Source organism: Podarcis erhardii, assembly GCF_964252035.2.
Source record: "Podarcis erhardii genome assembly, chromosome: 7".
Classification (NCBI taxonomy): Eukaryota; Metazoa; Chordata; class Lepidosauria; order Squamata; family Lacertidae; genus Podarcis; species Podarcis erhardii.
The window spans coordinates 72,320,940-72,342,240 of NC_138511.1; the positions used below are offsets into that span (position 1 = coordinate 72,320,940).

General features: G+C 48.5%; 1 protein-coding gene across 1 annotated transcript in view; it reads right to left on the reverse strand.

Annotated features, from left to right (window-relative positions):
* FOXO6 (forkhead box O6) overlaps positions 1 to 20,984 on the reverse strand; it is a 122,688-nt gene extending 101,704 nt beyond the window's left edge. Inside the window, exon 1 of the mRNA XM_081869030.1 lies at positions 19,377 to 20,984. Within this exon, the coding sequence (XP_081725156.1) occupies positions 19,377 to 19,841 (465 nt within the window). The 5' untranslated portion in view covers positions 19,842 to 20,984. The remainder of the gene's footprint in view (positions 1 to 19,376) is intronic.
* Positions 20,985 to 21,301: the final 317 nt, after the last annotated feature.

Below are 21,301 nucleotides of genomic sequence, written 5' to 3' on the forward strand. Positions count from 1 at the left end.
TCTACTTTTGTCCCCATTCCTCTCCCTGCTGAGTTTTACAATGATAACACAGAAAGCAAAGAGGAGGACGTGAAATCTCTAAAGACTGTGCCACCCCTTGGACTGTATGGAAGTTAAGAAGGCAGGCATTTGTTGGCTGGGTGAGAGCAGACTGAAGCTGTGCCCCTTTGCTCTAATGGAACAGCCTCCACTGGGAAACACATTATTCCCCCACAATGCAGGAAGCTGCCTTTTATCTAATCAGACTAGTTGTCCAGCCAGCCCAGTACCATCCACTCTGACTGGCAGCAGTTCTCTGGCAGGAGAAGCCTTTCCCATCACCTGCTCCTGGAGATTGGATTTGAGGTTGTCTGCATGCAAAGCATGGGGTTTATCTACCACTGAGCCGGGATCCCCACTCAAAGCAGCTCTGGAGCTGACTTAAGAAAGGCCACTGCTCACCCTCATAGGACACCCGCTTGACCACTCAGAGCCAAGGCTGGTGGGGAAGGCTGCTCCCACACTGATCCAGGGGGTGGGCTGGTAGCCTGAAGGGATAACCCACCCTGTGCAATTTGCAGATCCGATACAGATGAAGTCTTCCTGTATCCGTCACAAGTGTGTCAGGGTGGGTTGTGGCATGGAAAAGATGACTGGCAAAAAGGATGGGGGGAATCACAGGGGGCTGCAAGCTATGGGGTGGGGAGTAAGAGTTGTTCTGGTGAAAATACTACCCATCACTTGGCTGTTTGTGAGCAACAGACCCCATTTGCAGAAGAAGCAAAAGGCTTTCCCCCTCTCCTTTTTTTTCAGTAGATGAGGCATCGGTTGTAGCCTCTCCCTTTTTCATAGAAACGTACACACACTGTTCTAGAAATCCAGGTTTTCCCTTCTCGGGGGATTGATAAATGCCTCTGTTGTGCCTGGGGAGCACCTGGCAAATGCGTCCCTCTGATCCTGGCGGGGGACTCACAGCCTCGCCGAGCTATAAATATTGAATGCTGGTATTTCCCCCCTCCCTCCCACCACTTGCCTCTCACTCCACTTCCAATCCCACCACCCTCGGTCTTCCTCACCCTCCTCCCCTCAGCCATTTCCCCTCCAGTGGGTGAAAGCAATCTTTGTGCCTTGCTTTCAGTTCTCCTTGCTGGCGAGCTGCCAAGGCTGCACGTAATAATGAACAGATGCTGTCCAAAATGAGCTTCAGCGGCACATGGGCAAAACGGCTCCAAGTGTCCTTCCATAACCTAAACTGCCTTTCACCTCAGCTGTAGCATGCAGGTAACTTCCACAGCAGAAGAAAAGTTCAGGGTATACAGGGAGAGGGGACATAAACCAACTGGCTAATAAAAAGGGATGGGGCCCACAAGTGAGAGGGGAAGGACCATGGCTCAGTGGCAGAGAATATGCCTTGCGTGCAGAAGGTCCCAGGTTCAAATCCCGGCATCTCCAGGTTGGCCTGGGAGAGAATCTTGCCTGAAACCCTTGAGGGCTGCTGCCAGTCAGTGTAGACAATACTGAGCAAGATGGACATCTGTTTCACTGCAGATGAGTGACAGGCTTGGCAAGGAAGTCCAGAAAGCCCTCCATGGGGAACAGCTTTTGAATCTTAAATGCAATGCCAGTCAAGTGGTGTTCAGCCCACAAAGCTGCAATGTTTGATGTTTTATTGTGTTTTTATATTTTGCTGGAAGCCTGCACTGAGTTGCTGGGGAAACCCATTCAGATTGGTAGCGTTGTTGTTGTTGTTGTTGTTGTTGTTGTTGTTGTTGTTGTTACTATTACTGTTGTTGTTACTATGTGTGTGGTACGGAAGCTGTACTACCCAGGACAGGATGGGGTTGTGCAGAGTTGTTAAGGCAGCAGAGAGCATTGTTGGCTGCCCACTCTCCACCTTAGAGCAGATTTATGCCACAAGGTGCCATAGGAAGGCACTGGACATAGTAAAAGATCCATCGCATCCTGGTCACTGTCTCTTCGAGCTCCTGCCGTCGGGACGGAGATACAGGACGATGAAGACAAGAACGAGCCGTCTCAAGAACAGCTTCTTCTCCAGAGCGATCTCGGCCCTGAATGGGAAACCTGGACTTGGAAAGTCATCTTCCTTGCTGTATTATACTGTATTGTTTTAATTAGTGTTTTTATAGTTGTTCTGATTTTGTGTGGAGTGCCCTACCTGCGTGTATGGAGCAGCCAAGTAATTTTCATTGTCCCCGAGAGGGGGCAATGACAATAAAGATGATATTATTATTATTATTATTATTATTATTATTATTATTACTACTACTACTACTACTACCAGGAGAAGATGGGACAAGGTAGCATGGTGTGAATGCAAGCAACAGCAACCCAGCTACTAGGAATCTAGCAAAGCATCTCCACTCCACCCAGCAAGCTGCTCCTCCCAGCGAAATTTAACAGCTAGACACTTTTAAGCTGGTGAGATCTGGGTTCAAATCCTCACTTGGACAGGAACTTCACTGGGTGGCCTTGGTCCAATCACATGCACACATACACACAAACTCAGCATAAGCATTCACAGCATTGTTGTGAGAAGGAAATGATGAGATGGACCACACATTTGAAGATGGATTGTATTAAGATGCTCAGAGACAGGATGACAATGAATACTAACTGCTTGCAAGGGGCGAACAATAGCAGGAATGCTCTTAGGGCTGCCTGGTCCAAGTCCAGTTTTAATGATTAAATACATATATATGAAGGGGGAATGAGAGAGGCCTTGAAGTTGCCCATCAGCAGGGAGCGCCCAGACAGCAGCTGGCTAAGCAAGCACCAGGGCTTAGACTTCTCTACAATGGTGAGATGCAATTGCAGTTCTACTTACAGTAAACATTGTCTAAATTTGCAAATCTCTTTGACGTTCTCTTACAACCAAGCGGTATTTAAATTTTATGAAATAAATCATAAATAAATCTGCACATATAACACTGCGGCTAGACTGTTGGTGGGAACAGGCTATCGCCGGCACATAACTCCAGTGCTCAAAAGTCTGCGCTGTGAGTGGTTCCCCCATGACTCAGATGCACGGGTCACATCCACCAGGAGCCATATGTTTAGTGTCGTGGGCCCAATTTTTATGGAACTCTTTTCTTGTTGAGGTCAGGCAGGCTCCCTCTGCCTGCTGAAGACTTCTTTTTATTCCAGCAGGCATTTTATTTGATGTTAGAATTTTAACTGATTTTTATTTTTGCTATAATGTATCACTTAGAGATGATTGTAGTGAGGATGTGCAAAAATTGTTTAAATAAATAATAAATACAAGTCAACATTATTTTTTTAAAAAAAAACATTCAGGTCTGCATCCTCTTTTTTTGGGGGGGGGGGAGACAATGTATAAGTGACTGCCTGCATCTCACCACAGTGCGAAAGGCTGCGACCCAATAACCTGGGCAATAACTTCAAGGCTCTTCCTCCTTCTTTATCTTTAAACCAGACTTGGGCTGACAGCCCTTAAAGAAAATAAAAAAATTCCTTCCAGTAGCACCTTAAAGACCAACTGAGTTAGTTCTAGGTATGAGCTTTCGTGTGCATGCACACTTCTTCAGATACACTGAAACAGAAGTCACCGGACCTTTCAGGTCCTGAAAGGTCCGGTGACTTCTGTTTCAGTGTATCTGAAGAAGTGTGCATGCACACGAAAGCTCATACCTAGAACTAACTCAGTTGGTCTTTAAGGTGCTACTGGAAGGAATTTTTTTATTTTGTTTTGACCATGGCAGACCAACACGGCTACCTATCTGTAACTGAGCCCTTAAAGAAAATATTTGTCTCCAGAAAGCCCTTCCAATAGGGGACTTGACTCTGAAAATAGGACCAGAGATGAGCAAATCTGTCCATTTTTTGTTTGTCTCTGTTTCTCCTTTTTCTAATCCTAAATTCAGCTCTCCACATTTCCACATCAGTTTGCATTTAACAAAATAAAAAAAAAAGTTCTCAGGAAAATTCATCAGGAAATTTCCCCCCTAATGTGCATGTCTGCAAGCAATTTTGCATAATATATTGCATTTGTATTGTTATTTGCATGCACCCTTTACACAAATATTACACACACACACACACACACACACACGTGGCTGGAGAATGTTCTGAGAAGTGCAGGTTTCAAATGGGGGGGGGCTATTTTTCGGTTCACATCTAGTTTTGGAAAGTGCAAATTAGGTTAAGTTCCCCTTTAAATGCAAACTGACACAAATTTCTTCCCCAACCCTAAGTAGGGCACATGGCCATCCTAGTGAAACCCCCAGAGAATCACTGCCAGTCAACATCTACGTTACTGGGTGTAAATGGAGAAATGCTCTGACTTGGTATAAAGAGCTTCCTGTATTCCAATCAGCATGAGATTATTGATGCCTGTTTCATGCCTTTCTTCCAACCCGGATTTCTGGAGTCTTGCAGTCCTGTGAGACACAGCTCCCTGGTTAATGCATAAACTGGGGAGAAATCACCCCTTTAAAATAAAACAAAAAATAAAACAGCTCCACCTCAGAAGCCAACTGAGCACAAGCTTCAGCAGTCACGATTTGTGAGGTCTTTTCCAATGGGAAAAGGGTGGGTGGGTAACCCAGTTCCAGTTTCATGACATCGGACTTCTTGTTTCCTGGAATTTATGACACGTGAAGGAGTGGAGCGCTCCCTACCATCCATGCCCTGTGCGAGAGTTTCTTCACTCTCCCCTGCTGGCACTAAGCAATGGAGACTCACTATAAATCATTAGCAGAGCCTACTGTCAGTAAATGGGGTGCGAGTGGCGCTGTGGGTTAAACCACAGAGCCTAGGGCTTGCCGATCAGAAGGTCAGCGGTTCGAATCCCCACGACGGGGTGAGCTCCCGTTGCTCGGTCCCTGCTCCTGCCAACCTAGCAGTTCGAAAGCACATCAAAGTGCAAGTAGATAAATAGGTACCACTCCGGCGGGAAGGTAAACGGTGTTTTGGTGCGCTGCTCTGGTTTGCCAGAAGCGGCTTAGTCATGCTGGCCACATGACCCGGAAGCTGTACTAAGCCAATAAAGCGAGATGAGCACTGCAACCCCAGAGTCGTCTGTAACTGGAGCTAACGGCCAGGGGTCCCTTTACCTTTACCGTCAGTAAAAGACTCACAAGGGCCAACAAGAGGAAAGACTACCACCACCAGAGTGAAGAGAAACTGCCCTATGTTCAAACCAAGCAGGACTTGGCATCTTCTCACCTCTACCTGCCCAGATTTGTCACTGAATGAAATCTGACTTAGGTGTGTCCGTGAGACAGTGTGAAATAGTTCCAAGTAGTATCCCAAATGCCGAGAACGCCATTCTCCAGTCTAAGGACCCAACACCCGTGCTGAGCTTCTTCAGAAAGAACAAGCCAAAGAGAGAGCGAGAGAGAGCATTTGGGAGTGGGGACGGATAGTGCTGTGACTTGAGAGTGCTCCTAGTCCACTGAATCTCAGACGTAGTTTATATTCCAGCAGTTATTAAATAAATAAATAAAGTGAAGAGCAGAGCAAGCTGTTCATTTGCAGCCGGTCCCTGGGGTTTAATAAAACTCTACTCACTGCTGTAGTATCATTTTTATGCTATCATAAAGCTGGACCATTTAGCAGGTTTGTGTTACTTCAGCAGTTAGCACTGCATGAAAAGCAATTCCAGAAAGGTGAAAAGGAAAAAAAAAAAGTAAGAAGATGAGAACCTAACGGAGGAGAGGAAGAAGGAAGAATGCCATTTTTTCCCCCAGCCGACCCAAATCTTCCTGCCCAAAATGCTGTTGCAGAGGAGTCCCCTGAACAAAAAAAAAATACCGTTTCTATTACAATTCACCATGCCCCCTCCCCCCTCCAAAAAAAGACAGGTGTGCTGATAGTTTCTCCCTCCCTTCAGTTTATTTAGAAGGTTTTTACCTTGCTTTTTCTCATAATGGTATCATAGAGTTCTAGAGTGGGAAGGGACCCCTGAGGATCATCTAGTCCAACCCGCTGCAATGCAGGAATGTGCAGCTGTCCTGTACGGGGATCGAACCCGTGACCTTGGTGTTATCAGCACCGTGCTCTATACAACGTATAGTACAGCATGCAATGTACAGTACAGTAATACTGCCTGCCTCCCCCCGCCCCCCCCCCCGCTGGCTGGGGCTGATGGGAGTTGTAGTCCAAAATGGGGAAGAGTGCAATTAAAAGAATGATGCAAGCCAGGCACTTCTGGTGCAAATGGATGCTCTGAAATCCTTCATGCCCTTCTCTGCTTTCTGTCTGCCTCCAAACATTCCTGATTGCCCTGCTCCATTGCATTTGAGGATGAGTGCCAGTGGTCAAAACCTTTCCCCAATGTATGTACATGCTGAGAACTAGTATGGCCTAGTGGTTAGGGCTAGGGCTGGGGAGACTCAGGTTCAAACCTCCGCTCAGACACAAAACTTACCAGGTGATCTTCAGCCAGTCACTAATCCCTCAGCCGAACCAGCCACACAGAATTTTCATGAGCGTAAAAGGAGGGGAGTAGAACCAGTGGTGGCTGAGGCACATTTGGACTGGAAGGGCAAAAGGCAGGGAGCCCAAACAGTAAGTAAAGCCAGAGCCAATGGCAGGGAGAGCTAACTAAATCTGGTTTTGTCTCCATCTTCCTCCCTGCTGAGTTCTACCACCGTGCATGAAAGAATTCACTCCATCGTCCCACTGAGTGGTATCAACACCAGGCTTCCTTTGGTCATATAAAGCAAGTACTGGGTTTCTCTGATAAACAAGGTCCAGCCAAGGTGTGCAAGAGCTGCAAGGAAGCCCTGGCTTATCAGCAAGGAACAAGCACTGCAAAAAGACAAATTTATTATCCATATGCATGCACATTTCAAGCTCATGCCGGAAGGCAAAGGAACATCCTTTCGATGTGTGGGTGAGTTGCTGATACAAGCAGCCCTCTCTTCTGAGGCCTCTGAACCCTATAAGCCCAGTTCCCACATGAATATAATTCAGTCGCTTCACAGATTCCTTAACGATTCGCAGCTGTATGTGTGAAAGGGCTCCACCGAAAGCATCCCTTCTGGTGATATTAACAGAAATGGAAATTTCATCTAAGATTTTTTTCAGCCTTGGGTGACACACTGGTTTGTGCAAGTAACTAACGACTGTGGAAGTAAATGCAATTGCATGTGTGAACAAAGCCTTAGCCCACTGAGTGCAACAGACTCCTTCTTCACACAGTCTAATTGCCACTTTCGAACTTGAGGAGAGTCCTTGCATCTGTGATACACACCAACACTAGTAGATTAGACTACTGTAACACACCCTACGTGGGGATGCTCTTAAAGGCTGTTCAGGAATTACAGGTTCATAGAATCACAGCATAGCATAGCATCATAGCATTGTAGAGTTGGAAGGCAACACGAGGGTCATCGAGTCCCAACCCCTGAAAGGCAGGAATCTATTTGCCCAAGGTGGGTTTTGAACCCACAAAACCCCAAGATTAAGAATCTCCTGGTCCAGAGGTAGCTAGACTCATGATTGCAGCTGGCTGTACAAACCTGTGCTTAGAGATCTGCACTGGCTACCACTTACTTTCCTGGCACAATGCAAAGTGCCGTTGACCTTGATCTAGGTTAAGAATAGGAAACCTGCTGATAGCACACTGAGTTCATATGCATCAACAGAAGCTTGAACTTCTGTACCTTGGGGAAGCAGCTATGAAAGCAATCTTACTGAGACTTTCAACTGGTAGATAAGAAACCTTACTTTCCCTGCCCAGGGAAAACCAGATCTGCCTGCCTGCCTCTCTTTATGTATAGATTTAGCAGCTGGCGTACAGAAGTCCTTTTCAAAGCACATTTGCATGAGCTAGGCTTGGGTGCTATTGCCTGGTGAATCTTTAGCACTCACCCGGCTCTGGTTTGATAGGACTGGGGAAGAGCCATAGCTCAGTGATACAGCATATTCCCTGAATGTAAAAGGTTCCAGGTTCAATCCCAGGTGTCTCCACACAAGGCTGGGAAAGACGCCTGCCTCAAACTCTGCAGAGCTGCTTCAAGTCAGTGTAGTAGACAGTACTTAGCTAGATGGTCTGATTCTACATAAGGCAGCTGCCTATGTCCCTGTTTCATAACAATACTGCTTCATGTTTGTTAACTGCATTGAGAGCTTTGGCTTTGAAACAGTCTATACTTTTAAGAAGAATGGCAGTAACTGGCTTACCTTAAGAGGAGCTTAGAGGCAATCCAAGTGCTGGTACAGCTCCGAGAGCTGGCACTCAATGAAACTCAACATATATATTCAGGTACACTGTACATTTTAAGCACATGATTCTCCCTCAAAGAATCCTGGAAACTTCACAGTTTACACCTCACCAAGCTAAAATTCTAGCACCCTTTAACTGCAATTCCCAGGATTCCTTGGAGAAAGTCATGCACTTTGATTTTTTGTACACAGCCTACATACACTTTTGAGAGATGAAGCAACCCTTCAGACAGAGGACAAAGGCCCTAACGCTGCTTTCAAGTATGCAAAGAGGAGGACATCAGCCTTCCCTTCTGATGCCTGCGTGATATTTCCTCTAATGGAGGTTAGGAGAGCCAGGACCACAGCGGTACAGATGGGAGATATAAGCTTAAGTTTAAAAAGGCAAGCACCCAAAAGAACTGCTTTGTAGAACTAGGGGTGTAAACTATGGAATTCTCTCCCACAAGATTTAGTGATGACTACCAACTTGGAGAATTAACAAATTTCATAGAGAAAACACTACGGTCTACCTCCACTCTTGGAGGAAGTATGCCTCTGAATGCCAGTTGCTGAAAATCACAAGTGGGGAGAGCACTGTTGTGCAAAGGTTCTGCTTGCAGGATTCCCACAGGCACCTGGTTGGCCATGGTAAGAACAAGATGCTAGACTAGATGGGTCTTTGGTCTACTTATGTGATGGGCAATGTGGCATTTCTAAGCTTGCTTATTCTCTTAAGGAACAGGGGTGGGTACAGAGGAGGAAATGGCTAGCGAGATGAGTCACTAGCCTCCCTTCCTTCTCTGCAATTATATGCATTTTTACTCCAGAGTAAACCCCGCAGAAGGACCGACTGCTGAGATCCAATTGCACCAATGGGGCTTCTAGATTGGCTGTGGGCTGCAATCCAATGCACACTTACCTAGGAGCAATCCCCACTGGAAACAGCAAGGCTTATTTCCAATAAACATGAATAAGGTTACGCTGCTGAGCCTCCTTTACACCATTTAAGTGACCATCGGATCGTTATTCACACAGACGAGAAAGTGGAGAAAGGGTATTTGTAATGTGAATTTATCCTTCTGGCCAAATGACAAAGTGCATGAAGCAAGAACGGCTTTAAGCCCCATACAAAAGCGCTTCCAGAAGCTTGTCCACTTTCAACACACTGCAGTAGTATTGCAATCATGACTACTGCAAGAGAAGGCTTGGCGGGGGGGGGGCATTCCTGTAGTGCTGCACACACTGTAGGCACAGGAGTTAGTAGTCCCAATACTTGCAAACCTTGAAGAAGTATACATTGGTGAAAGCTGGCCTAACCCACAAAAGCTTAACCCACAGCCAAACTGTGTGTCTTTTAAACTGTCACGGGGCAGTTTTCTATTCTTCAAAAACTGTTATTTATCTTGTGGCATCCATACCTAGCATGGGGGGGGGGCATTGCTGCCCAGTTGCTTGTACAGTCCATAGGTACGTTTCTTCCCCACAAGTAAATTGCCCCTGAATTGCACCAGCAGCAGCTACTGCTCTTTTTGTCCACACGATGCATAATGTTCCCCATGATTCATGGTTTTGTGCACTTATTTTCTTTCTGAAAGCAACAGATTACCGGCTGCCCATGCTCCTTTGCTCTGATGCGAGGGACAAAAGGAAGGAAGGAGATAAAAAGACAGCCCATTTCAACCTGGTGCCCAACAGCAGAGAAGTAGCCAACTCGCTTCTTGTGAATGTTCCTATTACAGGGTCACCAGAAGTCAATTTATATCGGGTTGGACTGTTGTCTGTCTTGCCCAGTATTGTCTACACTAGACTAGCAGTCACATACGGACAGTCCTTCTCAATAACTGCTACCTGAGCCTTTTAATTGGAGGTGCCAGGAATCAAACTTGGTAGCTTCTGCATGCAAGGCAGATGCTCTACTGCTGAGCTATAGTCCCTCCATATGGTCTTGCTCAGGCATAGGCAAACTCGGCCCTCCAGATGTTTTGGGACTACAGCTCCCATGATCCCTAGCTAACAGGACCAGTGGTCAGGGATGGTGGAAATTGTAGTCCCAAAACATCTGGAGGGCTGAGTTTGCCTATGCCTGGTCTTGCTCAATAGCAAGAGGAAGTACTGCTGGTTAGTCAAGGATGTTGCAGCAATAATTATAAGCCATGGTAAAGAGATAGGCTGGGCACAACCGTAGGTGAGTGATGGGTCCTCCCCCAGCCCTAGACAGGACACTCCTAAGCTTAAAGCACCAAGGCCACCCATCTAGTTTATATTCATGCCACAAAGGAGCAGCCCTAAGAAGTACAGAGAGAAAGAAAAGTGGGAAGGCTGGAGATTAAGGTTTTTGGCACTGTCAGACCTACATCAAGCAGACATCCACCAGCTGATAGCTTTATTGTTATACTTTGGATGTCAAAGTGGCACAAACAGCACCTTAAAATGCATCAGAGCCGCTGCTTCTTTGACAGAGGGTGTTGGTTTCCCATTAACAAGTGGAACGCGTGAGCTGGAGCATAAAACTTCAAGCGCTTTGGAATTGATAAAATAACAACTCCCTAATTAAGCAGAACTGTCAGTCAATGGGGCCTTCCGTGCAGCATTGGGAAACAGCAAGCACTACTGGCACACGTGTGCAGCATAAAAGCGCCAAGACCCACAGCAGGGGACAGTGGCGTGCGGAAAACCTCAGGCTGCCTGCGACCCAGAACTGCATACTGGAGAGGACTTCCTGCTAGTAAAGCTTTACAGTCACAAAAGAAGAAGGCCAAAAGCTGAAGGAGGAGGACTGCTGACGCCAAGGTCTACAAGCTCTGGACTAATCGTGTAGGCTGCAACCCACAAACTCACTGCTTCAGCAAGATTGCTCTGATTAAGAAAGAGATAGCACTTTAAAAAAAAAAACTGCCAGAGCCTTTGGTCCCTTCTGGTGACCTGTTGATTGAGCATTTGTGTGCACAAAGTTTGTGGGTTGGCTACACCACACCAGGTGTTTATTGTCCATTTGTTTGCAAGAAGGTGAGACAATGTTCTGTAAATCAATTGTTCTATCACACTTACTAGTGCATTTTCCTCCTCACTTTCCTTATTTAGAAAAGTCCTATTTTGGTAAGTGGTGGAAAGGGAGTAGGTGTGTTGAGTGAGGGTGTCAAATCAACACTTACTGGATAACCTGAATTTATCAGTGTATCCCGATAACAGCGACGGTCTGGAAGCACCCTGAACTGCCCAGTAGACAGAAACAACAAATTCACCTATGCTTTGGAGTTTGTGTTTGCAATGTTTTATCCTATCCATTAAGCTCAGAATGGCATTTGGAGGAAGGGGAGGGGGCTACTGGTCAGGACCAGACCTGCATAGCTTCAGAGATTTATTACTGATTACAGATTGGTATCACCTTTTCTTTAAGAAGTGCATAGCAGCACGCATCCCCACCACCACCTCATTCTCACAACAACTCTATGAGATAAAAACAGATCAAAGTCCCACATTATGCTACATGGCTGCGCATGGGCATGGATTTGAACAGGGCATCTTCCCAGTCTTAGTCCCACGCTATAACCATTACACCATACTGCAGGCACCCCCAAACTCGTCCCTCCAGCTGTTTTGGGACTACAACTCCCATGATCCCTAGCTAACAGGGCCAGTGGTCAGGGATTATGGGAATTGTAGTCCCAAAACAGCTGGAGGGCTGGGATATGGGATAAAGGCTCTATAGGAAATTGGGGGCGGGGGTTCGACAAACCCAATGGTTGCTTTACAAATACTGCGGCTGCTTCGGTACATGTTCCTTCTACCATCTCCTACCCCATTGGTCCTGCAGCTGATACTACTGGTCCATCTTGGTTCACTTATGGCAGGAACCAGTTTTTTCCCCTCCCCCACAGAAGCCACAAAGCAACTCTTCCCACGCAGGGACAGGTGTAAGGGCTGCAAGCACCCTTGTTTCAAACCCAATTATGATGCAATGATGGGTTGCAACCAGGCTATAACGAATACAGGTCAGCATACCAAGGGCCCCATCTGCACTGCACATTTAAAGCAGTACCATGCCACTTTAAAGAGTCACAGCTTCTCCCAAAGAATTCTGGAGGCTGTAGTTTGTTAAAGGTCTCATTAGGAGACCCCCCTATTCCTCTCCCAGAGCTACAATTCCCAGAGTGGTTTAACAGTTAATCCCTATTTCTGGGGAACTCTGGGAACTGTAGTTTTGCGAAGAGAATAGGCGTCTCCTAACTCTCGGCACTCTTAACAAACGACTGTCTGCAAGATTCTTTGCAGTAAAGCCATGACTTTAAAGTGGAATCAAAGAACTGTAGAGTTGAAAGGGACCACCAGGATCATCTAATCCAACCCTCTGCAATGAAGGAATCTTTTGCCCAATGTGGGGCTCAAACCCACAACCCTGAAATTAAGAGTCTCATGCTCTATGCTCCCCTTTTAGCCCTTTCCAAGCTTTGTGTAGAACTCCCTTTCCTGCAAATAATTCATTTCAAAAGCATAGGCAATATACCCCAGTGACTAATAAATCTGTGTTAACTGCAAGGTGTGGAGCGAGGAGATGCTAGGGCAGGCATAGGCAAACTCAGCCCTCCAGATGTTTTGGGACTGCAACTCCCATCATCCCTAGCTAACAGGACCAATGGTCAGGGATGATGGGAGTTCCAGTCCAAAAATATCTAGAGGGCCGAGTTTGCCTATGCCTGTGCTAGAGCATTTGTTAAATGGTGCACAGGAGCTGGAATTCTCTGTTCGCTATAGGAGAGAGGATGGAGAGGCCAGCTGGATGTTTTAAATCTAAGCTTCTAATCCCACCTTAAAAAAAAAAAAGACTGACTCATGGGGCAGGGGAGCAACTCCCCTTCCCTTCCCTCTCCACAACATGGGGAAATGATCTGGAATTCTCAGCTACTGAGCCCTCTCTGTGGGTGACAGACTGGGCTAAGGAGGAGGCAATTAAAGATGAAGACCTGCTGCCAGAAACACCCCCACCATCCCAGCAGAGAGAGAGAGGAGAGAGATGAAACTCTCAACAGTTGCAATGCTTCTGAACCTCAGACATAAAGACTAAGAACAACTCCCTCTCCTATGTATGGGCCTTTTAAGAAAGCGAAACAGTATTGTGAACGCAAGACTGATGAGTGGTGCCCCCTGTATCAGGTTCTCCGCAGGGATGAGGAATGCCTCTCTCTGCAACTCTGGCAATGCACAGCAAGGGGAGAGAAATTTAATCCAAGGAAAGTAGCTCTAACAGAAGGGAGCGGCAGGTTGCAGAGATGTAGATTGGGAACAAAAAAAAATTAAAAATTACAGAGACGGACACGACAGAGTTCAGGGACCAGGGCCGCAGGTGCAAGGCTCCAATCTGGGGCCTCATATTATGCACTGAAAATCAAGGATGGAGTATTTTCTATTTGAGCACGACATACAAAACAAAAAACGAACAGCCAGCCAGGGCTAAACTTTCCTTTCAGTAGCCAAAACTAATAATCCCACACAGCAACAAACGAAACAGAACTAGCATTAAAAAATTTTTTGGAAAGATGCTCCAACACCCCTCAAGGACTTCCAGCTCTTTCGGCGGTGTCCGCCAACCTGGTACCCTCCAGTTGTTTTCAAACTACAACTCCCATCAGCCCCAGCGAGCACAGCCAGTGTAGACCAAAATATCTGGAGGGCACCAGGCTGGCAAAGGCTGTCCTTAGGAGTTATGGTATCCACAGTTCAGCAGCCTTAAGTGCAAACTCACTGCCTTATACTGTAGAGCAGGACCCACCAGCTAATTAATTATCCCCTTAATTATCTTGCTAACATTGAAGGAAGGTGCCTTTCTGAGATTCCTTAAAGGGAAGGGGATCGTTTCCCTTTCAGTGAGATAACTTAAGAACTAACAAGAAAACAAGTGCCACGCACTCATCACAAGGAGAAACCACCTTTAATGCACAGAGCTGCAAGAAATCTTTCGCTTTCAGATTAATTTATTATTGCAACTCTGAAAAGTGGCACACCTGATTCTCCCCTTCCCCATTTTTATCCTCACAACAACCCTGTGAGGTAGGTTAGTCTAAGTGACTAGCCCAATATCAATCCCCTTGACCTAGTGGGGATTTGAACCCTAGTATTTCAGATTCTGGACCAACACTCTAGCCACAACTCCACACTGGTGTATTTGTACAGATTATTCCAGGCCTGACTTATCACCGTACCAGCACCCGCACCAAGCAAGAGGCTGGTAGCAAGTCCCCTGTGCCCTGCACCCTATGTGCAGCTCCTGCCATCTCCTTCTCCTCCTGGATTGCTGCAGCTTCTCTCTCCTCCCTTCCCACCATCAATGAGTGCTAAGCATGCAAGCTACTGCCTCCCACAGCCAGTTGCACCCCTGCCCCTTCCAGCCAGGGCCAATCAGAATATAGTGGCCAGTGGCAACTCCTGCACCCAGCACTGGCTAGGAAGGAGCAAAGGAGGTGGCATCAGCTCATACTCTCAGCACCAGCCAATACTGTGAAGGCAGAGAGTGAGGAAGGGAAAGAAAGAGGGGGCCATCCCACTGGTAATGGCAAAGGCAGCGGCAGAAGGGGCCAGCCCTGCTGCTGGGGTATGAGCCTTGGCAGATGCCCAACATTGCCAACTGCTAACACCAAACTAGGTTGCATTAGTTTCCTTCTTTGCTGGTCATTTTTATTCATTTGATACATCTACACTTTCATCTCCTACAAAGGAGATGTTTCATGCCATTGGGTTGTATCCTACTCAGTTACATTCAAGCGTAGACAAATTTAATTTAACATATCTAAGTTAGCCACATCCATTATTTTCAATGGGTCTGTTTTGAGCAGAACTAGCATGGGATACCTAATGGGAAAATGAAGTCCTATCAATCCTTTAAATGGCCAGTATGCTGCTTCCACAGCCCATAGAGGTCTCTCAACGATCAGCATATTCCCATTTTTATTAATATTGCTCTAGGGGTGAAGAGTCTCTGGTCCTCCATATGTTGATAGACTACAAATCCCATCATTAGGATTCCCTGACCATTAGGCATGCTGGCCGAGGCTAATGGAGCCCAGTGAAGTGTGGAGAACCATGAGTTCCCTCCCCATTCCTGCTCTAGAACATCCAGGGTTTTCTGAACAAGCTGGTCCATTGACTGGTGACCTTTGAAACTGATGGGGCAGGAGGAAGAGAGGCCAAAAGAAAGTGGGGCCACAGTCAACTAATCCTAGCTTTGCCCCCATCCTCCTCTCTGCTGCATTCTACAAGGGCAATGTGGAGACAAAAAAAAAAGGTGAAGGTGACAGCCAGTGCCACCCCCTGGAATGGATGGAACTAAGAAGGCAGTTGGGGGCTGACTGAAGATAGGCTGAAGTTGGTGGGGCAGCACCCCATTTGGCCTAATGGACCAGCCTCTACTGTATCCCCTAACTCCCTACCCTTCAAACATGAGCAAGCTTCTGTCAACCATCTAATCAGCCAGCCAGTCTGATTTTTTGTTGGCAGGCATACCTTTGCTTCAGTTTCCCCAGGAGGCCAGTGGTGGAGAGGGGAGAAGCTATGTTAGAAGAAGAATCATAGTATTGATGTGGATGGAAAATCTCTCTACCCACAGAGTATTCATGTCTTGATTCCTCAGAGTCTAATACACTTCTTCAGGAATGAATTCAAGGTATGCATCTGGAAAGCTCTTGAAAGCTATGATGGCACAAGCATCACAAAGTCTTCTCCTATGCAGTATCATGTGGAACATGGGAAGCTGCGATAGACGAAGCCTATTCATAGAGCCTCCCTCACAGTACTCTCTACACCAACCTTACCTGAGCATATGCCTTCAAACATTTTGGACTGCAGCTCCCAGCATCCCTGGCCACTTGTCATGATGGCTGGGGCTGACAGGAGTTAAGAGTTAGGCAATGTTTGGAGGTTGAAAGCTGGTCTGCCTACACTAACTGGCAGCAGCTCTCCAGGCTTTCAGAAAGGGATTTTCCCCCATTGTTACCTGGAGGTTCCGGGAAAAGGTCCTTGGAACTTCAGCATTCAGTCCTTACTATGAAACCACAGCTCTTTCCCAATAACCTTGGCACCATTGTGACTAGAGCAGTTGTAAAACAAAACATTTAACTCAAAGAAATTGGCACCCCAACCAGGGCACTTTCAAACACTTCTCCAAAAATGGAGTACTTTCATAGGAACAAACGAAGCTGCCTTATACCAAGTAAGATCATTGGTCTGTCTAAGTCAGGACCATCCACACTGATCTAGCTCAGTATTGTCAATGCTAACTGGGAGTAGATAGCCAGGATTTCATACAAGGAGTCCTTCCCAGCCCTATCTGGAGGTGCCAGCGGATTGACACAGGGACCTTTAGCATTCAAAGTATGTGCCCCACCACTGAGTTATGGCCTTTCCCAGCTTTCTAGAGCTATGACCTTTGGCTGATGTAGCTACTACTCTTCACACATCAGATTTATTCTCCCTTGTTTAAATAACTGCATGAAGCAGATCAAGAAGTGAGAGTATTCCATAGACAAGTGTCTTGGACTGTTCCTTGGATGCAGTTCTCTCTTCCTGTCAGTTTGGGTGGAACTTTGTCCCCTCTGCTACCATATACATCCATCCTGCACCAGGACACCAGGGTTAGCATAAGTACGCCCAACCAGACTCCATCCAGCTGTACAGCCCAAATTACCAAGGCTTCCCCATATGCTTCTCTTGCAAGTACCAACCTATTCATGAGACCTGGTTACCTATGCATCATAAAAGAGTCAGTACTAAAATAGCCCCAAGGGAGAGGAGGTGGATAGAAGGAGAGCCATTTCATCACCCACGAACAAATAACCTCCACCTGGTATATGTTCCTGTGACTCGGTGGACCCTTGGTCTGATCCAGCAGGGCTTTCCTTATGGTCTGATGTCTCAAGGTGCTTGAGCGCCTAAAACAAGTCTTCTCTTCAGCTACTCACAAGTAAACGGAACACAGAGGAGGTCAAATCCAGTTGTGGTGCAGATGCACAGAGCTTCAATAATGCTCATAACACCAGCCCAAATGATGGAGTGGACCTTTCCTGAATTAACACATTGTTTATTATAGGGTGGCTGGAAAGTGGAAAGAAAATCAATTGGAACTGCCTCTCTTTTAAATCGGCCCCTTCTGGTTCCCACATTACCTACGCTTTTCTGTCCCTTCCAGGTGTGGTCACCAACATGGGTGCAAGGTGTGTGCAAGCAACATCACTTTGGACGCACCCCATTTTCTGCTGGGCTATAGCAGGATGGCTCTCACACTGAAGTGAAAAAGTAGACTTCTCACACCATACACAGAGAGAGACACTTTCCTTGTAAGCTCAGGGAGTGCAACACACCTCTACACTAAATCACAATAAGAGGGAAATCGATTACTCCTGACAGAAATATTTAACAATCCAAAGGCAACAGCCTGGGAGCTTAACCAGTACAGCCAATGCCAGAGGGGCATGTGTCTGCTGAGAGACCAACAGATATATGAGAATGGAAAACCACTCTGCCCCACCAACTCAGTGCCACAAGGGTTAATTGCTTGTTAGTCCACATGTGCAGGAGAGCCTTTTCAAGCCCTCCTTTAAGGGAACCCTTGCTTGTGGACAGACTGCCTACCAGATTTTTAGGATTCTCAAAAAAGCACACACACAAACGATGCAGCACATTCTGCAAAATTTGCCATTTCATCCGAGACCTCAAAAGCAAACAAAAGCTTTTTAAAAAGACCACAAATACACCAAATCTTACTTTGACTCAATAAGGAGATGTGGGCAATGTATGGAGCGCCAAAGACAGGCAGAGTTTGCAGCTAACACATGTAGACAGTTTGATCGCACTTCCAGTTTTACGAAGCCCAAGACCTCAAAATGGTCATGCATCCAGAGTTCAGTAACACTTGCCCAATGGCCCTGCACACCAATGGCATCGCATGTGGCAAATTAGCTGAGGAAATCAGTTTTCTGGGCCTTTTTTTTGTATTATAAACCGCTCCAGCAATCTACACTGCATTCTATGGGGGGGGGGGGGAGAGAGACCTTACAAAAATCACAAGCAGCTAACCCCACACACCCCACCACCCAAACTGGAGGAGAAAGTCTGGCATGTCCTTTCCCCAACTGGCATCTCAATCAATGCTATCAGATGAAAAGTACAAAGCCACTTTTACCCACCTCAACACTATTTCTACCCTGTACCCGCCCTCCAAAGTCCTACTACCAGACAGGCAGCTGCAACTTAAGAGGAGGGAGAGGAAGGGTGTCCACCTGGCCCCTTTGTTGATGCCACTGGGGCTGGTGGGGGGGAAGAGTGAAGGAAATATGGTAGGTGGACCAGGCAGCTACTGCAAGATAATCTCTCCAAGCACCAATGCAAAAAGAGGGAAATGTCTCAGGTCCACTCCACGAATATAAGCAACAGAGAAGAGCTCCTCTTCTCCAAGCTAGCTCTGATAAGGCTGCAAGAGCAACTTCTCTTCCCTCAATCCCAGAAGACACCAGAGCTGCTCTCCTGATCAAAGCTGCAAAAGGCTGGAGTGGCCTCGGGTAGACCCTCAGGAAACTTGGCCGGCTCCTTCCCCTTCCAGCTCTGCCCCTCTTGCTACAGGATTTCGGCGCCTGCAAACAAAGCTACACAGAATAAAAAAATTCCTTCCAGTAGCACCTTAAAGACCAACTGAGTTAGTTCTAGGTATGAGCTTTCGTGTGCATGCACACTTCTTCATGCACACGAAAGCTCATACCTAGAACTAACTCAGTTGGTCTTTAAGGTGCTACTGGAAGGAATTTTTTTATTTTGTTTTGACCATGGCAGACCAACACGGCTACCTATCTGTAAAAGCTACACAGACTTTCACTCCCAAGTATTCACCACCACTCCTTCCCTAATCACTAACTCTGGTTAAAACCACCACTTTCCAGGTAAGAATGTGCTAAGGGAGTTTAAAAACAAACAAAAAACGTGGGTGATGGTGGTGGAAGATACACCACCATTTTAACACCCTTTAATTAACCTTCCCTGCAACACAGGGGTGGTTTAAGGCTGCTACCGGGCAACTAGACCCTCATTAAGAGTCTACTACATCAACCCAAGGAGGCTCAGCACTAGTGAAACTTCCACTAGCGCCTCTTGAAAACTAGGGCTCTAGTTTCTGCCGAGGGAGGCGAGAGGCGCAAGGTGAAGGAGGTGGAGAATCGCTCGGGTACCTTCCAACCAGCCGAACTGTTGCTGTCTCCTTTATCCTTAAAATAAGGGACGTATCTGACCATCCAGTCGTAGATCTGCGAGAGGGTGAGCCGCTTCTCCGGGGAGCTCTCGATCGCTTTGGTGATGAGATCCGCGTAAGAGAGGTTGCCCCAGGCGTTGCGCCGCGAGGTCTTCGCCTTGCGGAGCTGTCCAACGTCCGCGCCCAGCGAAGGCAGCGCCGGGGCGGCTTTGCCGCGCTCCGACGCCACTCCGGCGTTCTCGGCGCCTTCCGTTCCGCCGGCCAAGGGGTGCTTGGAGCCGCCGCCGCCCCCGCCCCCACCACCAGCGCCGGCAGCCGCGGCTCCATCGTCCTCTTCTCCCGGGAAGTCGGGGTGAGGCAGCGGCCAGGTGCAAGAGCGAGGCCGGCTCTGGGGTTCAAAATCCGGGTCGATGTCAACCTGATGCGCTTGCAGCTTCTCATCCATGTTCCTCCCCCTCCCCCCCCCAGAAGCCGCCTTTTCTTTCCTTCCCCCCCTTTTTTCCTTTATCCCGGGGGGGGGGGCTCCTTTGTAAATTTCCAACGGGAAGGATCGCAACAGCAAACGGCGCTTTTAGGAAGCGAAGGTCCAAGGCAGCAGCATCGCACCAAAGTGGGTCGGGGAGAACGAGCGAGAGAAGGGGGGGGGGAGAGAACGAGCGAGGGGGGCGGGATATGGAGACGCTGCCTCGCAGGGTTTGGGGAGGAAGGTGCGTCGGGGGAGCGGTGGCGGGGAAGGGGGGAGGAAGGCAAGAGAGAGAGGCTCGAGTCCAGCGCAAGGGAGGTTCAGCTGGAAGGGCAAGGAGCGGCGAAGGCAGCTGCTTCCTCCATCAAGCCCGGCGAGCGAGAGACAGAGCAGGGAGGGGGCCGCCCGTTCAAGCAACAGATGAGCAGGAGGAGCGCGCCGGGCGCAGGAGGAGCGGCGTGCGCTTTCGAGGGAGAAGGGCTTCCTCCGGCGATGCGGAGCCTCCAAGGCCCCTCGCGTGAGTCCAGGCGAGTTCAGATCCTCCGGGCTCCAGCGAGGAGCGAATTAATCCCAGGAAGAGCGTCCAGGCGCAGCGGGAACCCGGCGCTCAAGGGCCCGGAGGTGGCGATGGAGACGCGCGGCTGGCGCTGGCATGATCGCCCTCCTCTCTTCTCGCGCTCCCCACGCCGCCGGCACGCACCTGAGGCAGAGGCTGGGCTGCTCAGCCGGCGGCCAGGCAGGTAGCGCGCGCGCGCTTCTCTCGCGCTCTTCCACACACCTAGCACCTGCTGCTGCTGCTGCTGCTGCCCTCGGCGCGGCCGCCCCCTCTGCTCGCCGCCGTCTCCGTCTGGTCGGTCACCTCGTCCTCCTGCCGCTGCTTCTGCTGCTTCTCCTTCTCCTGCTGCGCTCGTGCCGCCCCGAGCGGGCGCCGCCTCTCTCTGGGGACCCGGCGGGATGGCAACATGCTGAGGAGGAGGAGGAGGAGGAGGAAACGGCGGCGGCGGCGGCGGCGGCCGCCACTCTCTGCCTCGCTGCCCTCTCGTCACCCAGCCCCGCGAGCGAAGAGCGACTGACACACGCGCGCGCGCGCTCGCACACAGACCCACACACAGTGAGAGTGAGAGAGAGAGGGAGAGAGAGAGAGGGAGAGCCCGCCAGGCGAGCCGGCTGCACCTCAGGGAGGGGGTGGGCGGGGAGGGAGGAGGAGGAGGGGCCGGGCCGGCGAGCGGAGGGGGGAAGAGGGCGGGGCCTCGGGCAGCACCTTACACGAGAGGAGGAGGAGGAGGAGGAGGAGGAGCGCGCCAGCCGGGCTTGCCTCGCCTTCCCGCCTGGCTGGCTGCACGCAGAGTCTCGTCGGCTCTCTGCCCGGCTGCCCAAGTCTGGACGCTCCAGCCAAACCACATGATCACAACACGAGCGGGCGCCGGGCTTCCCCCTTCGCG